Source organism: Carassius carassius, chromosome 7, assembly GCF_963082965.1.
Source record: "Carassius carassius chromosome 7, fCarCar2.1, whole genome shotgun sequence".
Lineage (NCBI taxonomy): Eukaryota > Metazoa > Chordata > Actinopteri > Cypriniformes > Cyprinidae > Carassius > Carassius carassius.
Genome location: NC_081761.1, coordinates 33,132,403 through 33,145,789, shown reverse-complemented (window position 1 = coordinate 33,145,789; position 13,387 = coordinate 33,132,403). Strand labels below are relative to the sequence as shown.

Below are 13,387 nucleotides of genomic sequence, written 5' to 3'. Positions count from 1 at the left end.
ATTGATGTAATCCATAGAAACAACTGGAATCCAGGCAACAAAATGTGGATTTGCCATTGACGTTGTCACATTTTTGGGGTAAACCAATGACCTAGGTTATATACTGGATTGACAACTCACTAAATAAATCTTTACCACTTTATATTCTGTGTACCTTTAAAATTTTTGTCAGTATTTTTTAGCAACACCCTGGAAACTTCACCTGCATAGTAATGGCTTACGGTAACAAACACTCAGAAGCCATAGCATCAGTATAGCAACACTCTGGCAGTCTCCCAGAACATCCCATTAACCGTCAATCACCCTGCTGCTATTGGCCAGTGTGGTTACCATGACACCCGAGATCAGTCAGGATTGCCTACTCAAACCCTTTGTCCATCATGCCTGCCGGAGATGTCTGTTACGTAACAGGCTGGGCAGTGAGAGAGGTCAGACGAACAAAGACCTGTTCACCAGAGTTGATTTATTTAGTTAAGCATCAGTTGCTATTCATTTCTTAGTGAGTATCAGCAAATATTAATGATGGTTTATTGCAAAGGTTGAATTTAAGGCCTGAGGGCATTTTAACAGAATATAAGAAGAGAATGTAAGGCCATACTGTGCAATAGATTTGAAAGAAAACCCATTTGAAATTTCAAGCAGTGCATGGACAACTTCACATTAAAGCACATGCATGAAAACAATAAATAGCCAAATCAAGATATTGTATGACCCAGCTATTTGAAATGCCCTTCAAGTGTGTTAATGCTTAACGGGAAATGTCATTTAAATTCCTATATTGAAGGGAAGGAAATCATAGGAAGTTCATGGTGCAGTGAGCGTTGGTCCCATGAGAAGAAGCCGATTGTTTTAGTATGTTTATTTGTAGAAGAAGACAACAGCAAGTGAGAAATTATATGGGAAAGAAAAAGGACAAAAAGTAACTTTAGGGTAAATTAATACACCCATAGTCAAGGTTTGTTGTTTATATATTTTAATATATTACAGTGGCTGATGTAGCTTCTAAATCTCATTAATTAATTTAAATATATTTTCTTGATACATCTTGTTAGGATTTCAAAATCCTCTGTAATAATGAAACCCAGGTCACATTTTGAAGTGATAATAATATGAGAAAATTTGTGCTGCTTCATTTTTTAATAAGAGATTTGGTAAAAATTTAGTCTTGGCAAGATCGGACAGTAGGACTGAATCTTTTAATCTAAAAGAATATGTTGTAGGCAAATAGGAAATTATTTACAGAATGTATTTATTTATTTCTTGTTAAACTTTTTTTTTATTTTTTTTTTTACTGAATCAGAATTAGACTGGTAACTGAAGATAAAACAGCCAACAAGTGTCCAGCATACATTCAAAGCACCTCATTAAGTTTCTTAAGAAATTAAACAAGGTCATAACCTGGAATCTAGACACATGTCAATGACTGTTTTAGAAGCTCAAATATAAGATTCTCTCATTTGCCCCAAGTGGAGAGACCCTCAAAGGTTTGGGACAGCTGGTCATGTGACTCACAACACCAGCCAATTAGAGCGCAGGGCTCAGATTTCATTTGGTGGTGAGGAGTCACTAAGCTCCGCTGAGCTTTAGGAAAGGGAGACTGACTCCTGTGCTTAGCCTCTAAAGTTTTCGGATACATTTAGCCCATCCAAAGATGGACTAAACAGCACATTAGACCTGGTGTCTTTGTTATGGGACGTTAAGGAGGCCACAGTAAGAAAGGAGAAGGAATTTGGAGAATTCATCACTTTACAGGCTCTTCCTGGAAGAAGAGGGAGATGGGGGCTGGAGCAATAACCATCTGTGTAAGTACAAAAAAACATAATGGTCAGCTCCCTTTTAAGGCAGGGAACTCAGTCAGCCAGTATTTAAGTTTAAGTTGATTGTGGAGTATCTGTATGCATCAATGTGCAAGAGTCCTTGCTGTGATCCTGGACATAAACCTGGGTAAAAGCCGATAGACTGAGGTCATTTCTTCCCATCTGTTAACAATGTCTCTTGTGTTAGGCCACCTGGAACTGACACTCTACTGTGAGCTTCACTTAATGAAACTTTACACATAAGTTAACATTGCTTTGTTGCTTCTTTTTTTATTAGGACAGTAACCTCAAATGGACAACTCTGTATCTTATTTACCCTTAAAAGTTTCCTAATTTAAGAATACTGTACATACTACTCTAGGGTACTAATATGCACCTTTTAGGGTTACAAAGTTCAAAGTTGTCCCTTATCAGAACTGCCCCAGTGACAAGCTGTTGTATCCCTAAAGATACAGTTTTGTCAAATTTTTCAGAGTGCTAGTGTTGTAAACTATGTGCTTGTGTTTGTATAATAGCAGAGAGGATCTACAGCTGTTGCTAGCATGCGCTGCTACAACCAGTTGTTGTCAGGACCACACACAGCATGTGTGCGCACGCATGCGTGACATATCAACAAACACGCAAAAACTCGCTTTTCACCCAACAGAGATGGAGTTTGTGAAATTGAACTAAGACCAAAAACCTACATTTATATATACTAGCTTTTGTAGCCAAGTTTGGGGCTGGTATGATTTTTGTCAATGTTTTAAAGTCTCTTGTGCTCATCAAGACTGCATTTATTTATTCAAGCACAACTGTTTTCTATGTGACTATATTGTAAAATATAATTTATTTCTGTGATGCAAAGCTGAATTTTCAGCATCATTGGAAAATGGTGCACTTTTTCAAGATTCTTTGATGAATAGAAGGTTCAAAAGAACAGCATTTCTTTGACATCTTCTGTAACATTATAAATGTCTGTACTGTCACTTTTGATCAATTAAAAAAATGACTGGCCCGAAACTTTTTAAATTAATTTAATTTAAACTCTTCAGCTAGAAATCATAAAGGTTCACTGAGGTGTATTTGGCAGTCTATAGGGGAATGTTAGAAGATCCATTGATTTCCCAAAGAGTCAAAGCAGGGGGCGTCATTGTCAGAACCTGTAATGGAAACTTGCAATACAAAGTTTTCTATTACTCTCATTGACTGTGAATAGCATGACTGTATGCTAATGCTAGGCTCTTCACATATGAAGTGTTGTGAGGACCCTGTGTGGGGTTGGGGTGATTTCATGGACATCTGTTCCTGTTGGTCTCTCTGAGTAGCTCAGACAGGCTTATGTTCTTAATAACTACTTAAGGAGCAAAATGCTAGAGACTTTAGCAGGAATATTCAGATATAAAGCTTCTATGCTAATAATTAGTTATCATTATTATTTGAAAGAAATGGTTACTTTTATTCAACAAAAACAGTTTTTAAACAATGACATTTAGAAAAGTTTCTTGAGCAGTAAATCAGTATATTACAGTGATTTCTGAAGGATTATGTGACTCTGAAGACGGGAGTAATTATGCTGAAAATTCAGCTATGCATCTCAGGAATAATTACATTTTAAAATATATTCAAATAGAAAACTGTATTGCACAATATTACAGTTTTTAACAGTATTTTTAATTAAATAAATGCAGCATTGGTGGGCATTTCTGTTAAAAACATTTTTAAAAATCACTGATTATTAAGCAAATTAGGCCTTAGTTTGTGTTTGTGAACTGACACTGAAGCACTGATTAACCTCACATTATGCTGTCATGCCTTCAAAATAAATGCACTTGTATGGTAAGGTACTCCTACTATTTGAGCTGATTATGCATAGGCTTTAGTATAAACGTGTGTTCACAAAGTGGCCTGGGTCATGCACTGCTGAAAAAGGAAATTTCGTACAGAACACCCAGTTAGAAGATGCTCACATGACTGTAGAGAGTCTGTAGAGAACAGAATGAGCAGGCAATCTGTAAGTTTATTGCATTTTTAAAATTACTGCAGAAAGATAGTATATATACATGCAGCCTTGCTCAAAAATCACAAACTAGCCCAAAATGGTTTGCTGATCTTAGCTAATTTAAGCTGAACTAGGTCTCCAGTCTTAGGCTGATTTAAGATTTGTAAATTATTACATAAAAAAAAAAAAAAAAAAAAGCAAAACCCTTTAACAATTTACAATGGTAAACATACTCTCTGCTAAATGAAAGCTTACTATTGTCCATCATACTGCTTATCAATCTGTGTTTTGAAAACTATTAAAATATGTAAATTTTTTAATTATCAATAAAATAAATTGTAAATAATAATAATTTAAAATGACAAATAAATATCAGTTTAACGTTTTCCCGTCATTTTAGCATGCTAACGGTTAACAGGTAACTTGTTTAAAAAAAATCATGTTTTTTTTATTTCTCTGAATATAAATATTAGCATAAATAATATAATATGAACAAACTAAACTAAAACTTAATAAAATCTATATATACATAAAAAATGTGTTACCTAATAAATACAACTCAGTTCAAAATATTAACAAAAACTACAATAATATATTAACAATACTAAAATAACAATGCCTTATACTTTAGGTGTCTAATAAACCTCTTCCCTGATTAACTCAATTGATTGTAGTTTGCATTGAAAGGAAAATATTTGTTCACCACATCAGTATAACTTCCTGACTGCATAAGATTCAAAGCTTTTTTCCTCTAATCCATATCAAGCCCTCTAGGCGCAGCTGAGTTTGACATACTGTCAGCTTGAGTGTGTTTCCTCTCACCTGGTTACAGGTGCATGGCAACCTCTCCTGACGTAGACACACACACACACACACACACACACACTAGACTCCCTCCCTTCTGTTTCCTGCCACTGACAGATCCACCTACACAGGCAGTGGGAAAAGTCTCTGATATAAAGGCTGATAGATGGACTAGGGGTCATCAAGATGCAGACGGTCAGAACAGTGGATGTGGTTGACTGCTCCTTTCTCTTCTGCTTTTCCAAGCACAACAAGGCAGCTGTTCAGATAAAGGAGGACATGAAGAGGATGGTGCAGCTGCCCATGATCAAACCCTCTCCAGCCACTGCCATGGGGAGGAAGAAGATCTTCGGCGTGTCCCTGCTGGAGTTGAGAGATCTGGGACTGGTCGAGGACGGGGTTCCTGTGGTGGTCCGGAGTATGGTGGAGTATCTGGAAAAGCATGGTAAGTGTTGCTCTCAGCTCATGTGTTAGACCTGATCGCAGTTGGTGGGAGAAATCTGATCTGGGGACAATGATAAAGAATTAAAAGTAACCTGAGTATTTCTTCAGTGAACCATTATAATGCTTTAAGCATCTAATAGGACATCACATCCTGATCCTGGCCCATTTTTTACAAAGAAGAACTCATCAGGTGACTGATACAGGCCTAGGAGTTATTGGACCATTTATGATTTATGATTGTTTTCAGAGGTGCGGCAAATGCCATATAACAAATAGCAGACTATTTGTTACAGACTTTATAGGGAATGATTCTAGGGAAAAATATATATTATTTTGTAATACTCTTTTTTTGTTCTGTTTTCTATTTTTATTTTGAAATGAAAGTTTTTACTTAATATAGATATAATTATAAAAAATTCCATTTATAAATCTATAACTTATATTTCTGTATTTTAGGTGTTGTGACTAGTCAACAAGTGACTAGTTTTTTTTTTTAGATCATTTTAATTGCCTTTGATTTTAAGTAATCCTGTTGTGTGACTTGCATTTTTAAAAATATTATTTTGTAGTCATGAAAAAAAAGACAAATATTTGAGTTTATCCAAAATGTTTTACTATTTATTGAAATTCTTATCCATGCATTTTCTTATACATGAATTTCAAAGTTCAAACTTTTTAAAATCAATTACATGTTCTCTTTGTGTGTGTGTGTGTGTGTGTGTGTGTGTTTGTGCTCTTGTTTTTGTGACATATCAGGACACAACTCTGTATAATGACATGGGTATGACACAGGTATTACAAGGAGAGGGAGATTTATGAGGACCTAACCCATGTCCCCATTTTTCAAAACGCTTATAAATCATAAAGAATGAGTTTTTTTGAGAAAGTAAAAATGCACAAAGTTTCCTCTGAGGGTTAGGGTTAGGTATAGGCCATAGAATATACAGTTTGTACAGTATAAAAACCATTACGCCTATGGGATGTCCCCACTTTTCACAAAAACAAACCTGTGTGTGTGTGTGTGTGTGTGTGTGCGTCCTCCTTTTGAAGAATACTGTGGGTTCACTCAGTGCACCATGTTGGCTGAAGTGAATCAACTGTCAAGCAGTGTGTTTTTCTACCTGCCAATAGTACATAATGTCTAAAAACATAAAGTCACAGCTTTCACTATTTTAGTGAATGTCTCCAAGCCTTTAGCTCAACAAAGACCAAGCTGTGACTATTACAATTAGGTAACTGGGTACCGGATCAAGGTCAAAGCAAATAAAAAAGGAAAGATGTGTGCACTCAAGAAGCAGCATGATTTCTAATCGTATTTCTTCAAAACATTCAGTAATATTTATTTATTGACAGTAAAAATACTAAGTTTATCATTATACAGTCAGTTAAAAAAAGCATTATGTTTAATTTATTTAAAAACACAAAAGATAATAGAAAGCACTATAAATGTACAATAATAATAATAATAATAATAAACTTCCTACATAATCCCACCTCTGTCCTCTAAAACTCATTTGTTAGTGAAGAACTGTGATTGACAACAACATGACAAAACAGCAAGGATGAAATGGAGAACAATATTATTTTATATAACAATACCTTTCAACATATATTATATTCATTTCACTTCCTATTGACTTGTGTTAGAATTTTTCCTTGAAATCAACTTTCAGTTCTTAAAAAGACTAGAATTGATATTTGTTCCAAACTGTAGTACATCCTGTACTCTGTAAATCTGCAGCCCAGAAGCTGCAGTTGTGCTTGTTTTCCTCTAGATGCTGCTATAACCCTTCAGAGAAGACGGGCTGAGCCTTTGACATGTCAGCACGAAACTGTGCAAGAATTAAAGATTAGTTTGTCAGTTGAACTAAAAGTGGCATAACTATGTGTTGAGAAACTCTGAAATGTTGTTAGTTTGAACTACAAATGGACTTCCAGAGCTTCATGTCTGTCTCATGGTGCCATGATCTGCCAGGTCTTCGTCTGGAGGGTCTGTTCAGAGTAAACGGCAGCGTCCGGACTGTGGATAACCTGCGGCAGAGGTTTGATGGAGGAGAAGAGGTGGATCTGCATCAGGATTCAGACCCCTGTGCTGTGGCCAGTTTACTGAAACAGTTCTTCAGGGATCTGCCTGAAGGTCTCATCCATCCCTCCATCCACTGTCCTCTCATTCAGCTGTACCAGGGTGAGTCAGCTTTAGTCTTCATGTTTGGGTGGTGTGGTGTGGGGTAGTACTTAAAACATCTGGACTGGTAACTGAAAGATTTTAGGTTCAAACTTTGGAGACTTTATGGGGACATGGTCAGAGAAAATATAAGGCACGACGTACTTGAGAAGCAATGATTTCGTCTTTCATTTGTATGCCTAATTATAGAAAAGCCAACGATAAAGGTTTCTTGTTTCGTCAGACACTTTTAAGAAATGATACCATTTCAATTAAAAAAACGACCATATTTGAGAAAAAAATTAATGTAGTTTATCACTGTATTATCATTAGTCATTAGTTTAAGATTTAATGTAAAAATGTTGTCAAATATGGATTGGGTAAACTGGCAGTGGGAGGGTTTCACAAAGCAAAACAAAGACCGACATTCCGGCCCGGACGCACATTTTCAAAAAAGAAAGTGAGTGAAAGTGAAAGTGACGTGACATTCAGCTAAGTATGGTGACCCATACTCATAATTTGTGCTCTGCATTTAACCCATCCGAAGTGCACACACACAGAGCAGTGAACACACACACACACACTGTGAACACACACCCAGAGCAGTGGGCAGCCATTTATGCTGCGGCGCCCGGGGAGCAGTTGGGGGTTCGATGCCTTGCTCAAGGGCACCTAAGTCGTGGTATTGAAGGTGGAAAAGAATAACTGACTGTAAGCATTGTTTTTCAGATAAACAAGTATGTTAACTTAGCATGTTTCTTAAATATCTGCAAACATATTATAGTATTTTATGCTTTCTTAGAGTCAAAAACGTGCATACAACACCTATAAAGGGATATGGGAATGAAAAAATAAGCTGAAATGAGAAAAAATATATTTCATTGCTAACAATTTTATTTTATTTTTTTGAAGTGGAGTCATAAGGAAAATGTTTTGCATGCAAATGCAAAACCTTTAAAATGTTCCCTATTATATTTTTCCATCAAGGTGTCCACTTATCCTTATGCACGTTTTAGATATATTATTATATATTATATAATTAACTATATTTGCATACGTTAACATTATAATGTATTCATTCATAATCGCAAAGTAGGTCACCGGTTTAGTGCCAGTCAAACCTGTTGATCAACCAAAATTATTTGGGTGAAGGTTATGGTTCTATCTATCTGTCAGACTATATCATAGTAAGTGCTTTAAATCATGATCATGTGTTTTCTTACTGCCTAAAGAGCTCTAGGCAAGATTTTGGCTTTAATACTTTAATTAATTACATTGGTTGCTGGCTTGCGTCCATTCAAATTGGAAAAAAAATTGAATTTGCAACTGTATCATCACTTACTGACCTGTGCGATGTGCAGAGAGGAGACTTTGCTTGATTAATGTTGTCTTGGTGTCAGAGATCAGCGGTGCACCAATAAACACCTCAGTTTCATATTAATGCTTCCCAAGAAAGAATTAGAACATGAGCTGCTTTTTTGTCTCTGGTGTATTTCCACTGCAAAACAATAAGAAATTCTGCAAACATCACTGCAAATTTTGAGAAAGGCAGCAGAAAAATCTGTCATTTTAGGCCACAAAAATCAGAAAAAAGGGATTGATATACATATGATTTCTAGTAAATTCTAGCTTAGCTTTCACAATCATAGGAAGGCTCCTCTATTTCATTAGTAGTTATAGCAGGCACAATTCAGCAATTTGATGTGTCACTTTCTCTTCCCATGTCCACACACACTATTAAAGCCATCACCCTTCGCCTACTTCGTACAGAGTAGTTCCCAGTCAGCTTTATTCACTTCCACATTTACTATTCACCTTAAAAGCGCCACAAAAATCCTTGTCAACACTTTGTGTTTTGCAACTGTTACTGCTTTGTAGCTGTTTCTGTGACAGCTTTAGCTAAAATAGAAAATTAATTACTACAATTTAAAAATGACAAATATTATGAAAATATTTATTATTAACTATAATGTAAATTGAATAATAATAATTTTATAAATGTATTACAGCAGTGTATCTATTTTTTGACATATAATTAGTTAATTAGTTTGAGTTTCTCATTACTATTTTTGTGATAACTAACCAAAAAAGAAAATGTATAACGATAACAAAATTATTATTTAAAATGTATTATTATTGTAAATATGAATGATTAATTATTTATTTATTTATCATTTAATTAATTCTAAAATATATATATATTGGAATTTTTTCACAGTTTATAAGGTGATTTAAATAATTTAAAGTAGCATTTTCTATTACATTGATCATATTGCTTTACCAAAAATACCAAATACTTTATTATATTTCTGTGTTGTTCTGTCAGAATCCAGTGAGGGTGACTTCTGTAAGGACCTGCACGAGCTCCTACTCCAGCTGCCAGATATCCACTACAGTCTCCTGCATTACTTATGTCACTTCCTGTCCCAGGTGGAACAGGAACATGCTCATAACCGCATGACCGCCACCAACCTGGCCACGGTGTTTGGGCCCAACGTCTTCCAGTAAGTCACAGTCACACAGCTCAAAAGCAAAGCAATCAAATATATTTTACGTCCATTAATTATATTAGCTGACCCATAATCTGATACCCATCATGTCTTCAAGTAACTTCTTTACTTTGCATTTAAGTTGAAGGTAATTGCAGAAAGCTCTAAATGTTAGATGTTCTGCATGTATCTGCAAGCTATTTGAATGATGTTTCGTCCACTCATTGCCGAAAGGTGCATGTTATGTGATCTGTGTGTCATGTTCTCAGTCTGGCTTCTCATTGGCTGTATTTCAGAGTGATCGGGACTCATGTCTTCAAGACACACTTAACACAACCCTTGACCAACTCTATAGAGCATAGTTTCAATGCCGGCACAGTGAGGAATTATTCTGTTTGTCATAAGTGTACTGTAACTTCAAAAATTCACACTATTTTGTTTATTTATTTATGTATACTGTTTATTATTATTATAAAAAAAATTTACAGGGTATTTGACATGACTTTTTGTTAGTTGATTATCTTATTATATTAGTGTTCCTGTAGCTCAATTGGTAGAGCATTGCGTTATCAAGCGCAAAGTTGGGGGTTCAATTCCCCGGGAACACATGATATTTTTCAGGAACACTTTTCTGAATTCTCACTATTAATTAGTTGCTTATTAGCATGCATATTACTAACATATTGGCTGTTTATTTGTACGTTTTAGCATTTAGCATTTAGCGTTTTAGCATATTATTGTCACGGCTTATGCTGCTGGAAGGAACACGGAGCCGAGGGATAAACAAAACAAGGATTTATTAAATAAAACATAAACAAGGTAAGTCGTAAATAACAGGTGGCAAGAGGCAAGTGGCAAGTAACAGGTGACAAGTAGACAAGTTGACATTTAGACGAGTAGACCCGACAAAACAGAACTGAAAGGACAAGGCTTTTATAGAAGGGATAATTGGGGAAACACAGGTGGATGGCATGACTAAATTAACAGGGACATGGAACACATGGGGAAATGACTAGACACACCTGGGAACTAATCAAAACCACACACGGAAGACAGAAACTGGGTCACAGGGGAAAAAACACACAAAATAAGTCCAGGTGTGTGACAGTACTCCCCCCTCCCGGTAGGTGCGTCCTCGCACCGTAGAAACAACAAAGGGAGGCGTGGGTGGGAACTTGGGAGGAGGTTCCGGTGGAGGACAGCCTCCCAGGAGGGGGCCAGCAGACAGGGACCACAGAGGAAGGAGCCAGGGAGGAGATGACGGAGGGAGGAGCCAGGGAGGAGACAGGAAGGATGTGAAGCAGGAGGTACCCAGCAGGACCCAGGCCACAGCCATAACGGCCCAAGGTGGGGTCGACGGTGGAAGGAGCCATGGAGGAGGAATGGTCACTGACTCCAGGGACTCGACCCACGGCAACGGAGCAAGTGGAGGAGGAGCCCGAGGCGGAGACGGAGAGCCGAAGAGCCAGGGTGACGGGGAGGAGCCGGAGGTCCTAGGCGGAACAGATGGCTCTGGTGACTGACGCGGCGATGTGGATCCGGAAGGCCGCGGTGAGGCCAGAGTGACCGAGGACTGAGGTGTAGCCGAGGGGATGAAGGAGCCTGACGGAGCCGGAGGGACGGAGGGATGAGGCGAAGCCGGAGGAGTGGAGTCCCGAGGCATAGGATGGACGACGCCAGACCAAGGCGGAGCCGGAGGGACGAGGGAGCCAGGCAGAGCCTGCGGACTGCCGGGCCACGGTGGAGAGATAGGATAGGATAGGAGCTAGGAGCCATGGTGGAGCCGACGGGTCAACGGGCCGAGGCTCTGGGGCTGGAGCCCTTCCTGGGCTTAACGGAGGATCAGGAGCCCGTCCTGGGCTTAACGGAGGATCAGGAGCCCGTCCTGGGCTTAACGGGGGTTCAGGAGCCCGTCCTGGGCTTAACGGGGGTTCAGGAGCTCGTCCTCGGCTTAATGGGGGATCAGGAGCCCGTCCTGGGCTTAACGGAAGATCAGGAGCCCTTCCTGGGCTTAACGGGGGTTCAGGAGCCCGTCCTGGGCTTAACGGGGGTTCAGGAGCCCGTCCTGGGCTTAAAGGAGGATCAGGAGCCCGTCCTGGGCTTAAAGGAGGATCAGGAGCCCGTCCCGGGCTTAACGGAAGATCAGGAGCCCTTCCTGGGCTTAACAGAGGATCTGGCATAGGTGAATTGGAACCCCCCTCATTTTGACCCATTTGGCGCTCCATATTTTGCTCCCTCGTGGTGGGCAGTGTCGCCGGCTCTCGCACCTGGTCTGACGGGATGCTCTCTGGCTCTCCGTCATCGGTGGGCTCGGGCTTATGCCTCGTACCATGGGGAGATTGTAGGCTGGGCTCTGGGTCCAGAGTGGACCTGGCGAGATCCTCCATTGGGCCGACCGTGAGAGGGGACCCATTTCTCACCAGATTCCACTCTATAAATGCGGCGAAATCCTCCCGAGGACCATCTTCGGGCGACAACGCTCTGCACCTAGGGTTCAGGCTGGCATGATAAAAGGTGCAGAGCGCGTGGTCTGGGTAGCTGGTGGCATTAGCTAGCCAGAGAAACCGTCTGGTATGGTCCTCGAGAGACAGTCCCTCCTGCTCCAGCAGGAGGAGGAGGTATTCGGGGCGATAGAGGGGATCCATGAAACACTACGGAAAGAAAAAAGACTGTGAAAAAAAACGGAAAACAAAACGGAGGGAAAACACGCAGTTTTTAACTTTTTCAGGTCGGGTCTTCTGTCACGGCTTATGCTGCTGGAAGGAACAGAAACTGGGTCACAGGGGAAAAAACACACAAAATAAGTCCAGGTGTGTGACAATTATTGCCTTATTCTGCACAACCATATTTTCCCTTAATCCTATCCCATACCTAAACAACTACCTTACTAGCTATTAATAAGGAATATATTAGGAGTGTATTGAGACAAAAAGTTGTAATTAATAATGAGTTATTAGTGAGAATTGTTCCATAAATTGAAAAGTGTTACCTTATGTTGCGGAAATAAATAAACCATACAGTTTTTACATAATTATGATTTACCAAAGCATGATTTTCTTTTCTTTTTTTATTGATATAATCCTATAAATTATAACTTTAAATCTTGATGGTTTAAATTGTCATTGCATCATTAAAAATAATTCTTTGAAATACATGTTGGGTGCAAGTTTTGGCTTTCTTATGGCTAGCTCTCCTGGCTTCGGACTCCAATAGAGGGGGCCAAAGTCTGGGTGGAATTCTTTACTCGATGTCAGCGCTAACACAAATATCACTTACATACGCTCTGTGGTCATAAATTACTTGGTTGCTATTTTCAGGCACAGAAACACTCAGGCTGATTATTCACAAGTGAATAGCTCTGAGAAAAAAAACTCAAAAAGCAGCATTCAGATGTGTACCTCCATACATAACTAACTATACATCCAAATTTAACTCTGTTCTAAAATTTTCAATGTACAGTAGTTTATGTCTTACAGGGGCTGGGCATGAAGTAATGTGACATGCTTCGTCAAAATAATTGCTGCATCAATTCATTTTAAATATTATTTTATTTGTTCCCTGTTATAGTTACTTGAAAGGAAGTTGCCAGCTATTGCAATATGAATGCAATCTCTAATAATACATCAGCCGCTCAGTTTCAGCCACAACATGTGCGTTTGAGACCTCAGACTCTGTGTAACCCCAGATC

General features: G+C 38.7%; 1 protein-coding gene across 6 annotated transcripts in view; it reads left to right on the top strand.

The window, feature by feature from the left end:
- The first annotated feature begins 1,549 nt into the window (after positions 1 to 1,549).
- The window catches only part of LOC132143974 (protein FAM13A-like), a 44,429-nt gene continuing 32,591 nt past the window's right edge, over positions 1,550 to 13,387 (top strand). For 4 of the 6 annotated variants that reach the window (XM_059554647.1, XM_059554644.1, XM_059554646.1 and 1 more), the window contains exons 1-3: positions 4,774 to 5,047; positions 7,022 to 7,231; positions 9,537 to 9,714. In XM_059554647.1, the coding sequence (XP_059410630.1) occupies positions 4,789 to 5,047; positions 7,022 to 7,231; positions 9,537 to 9,714 (647 nt within the window). In that variant the 5' untranslated portion in view covers positions 4,774 to 4,788. Of the gene's footprint in view, positions 1,803 to 4,773; positions 5,048 to 7,021; positions 7,232 to 9,536; positions 9,715 to 13,387 lie in introns of those variants that run through there. The other 2 variants (XM_059554648.1, XM_059554645.1) reach the window with 2 other exon arrangements.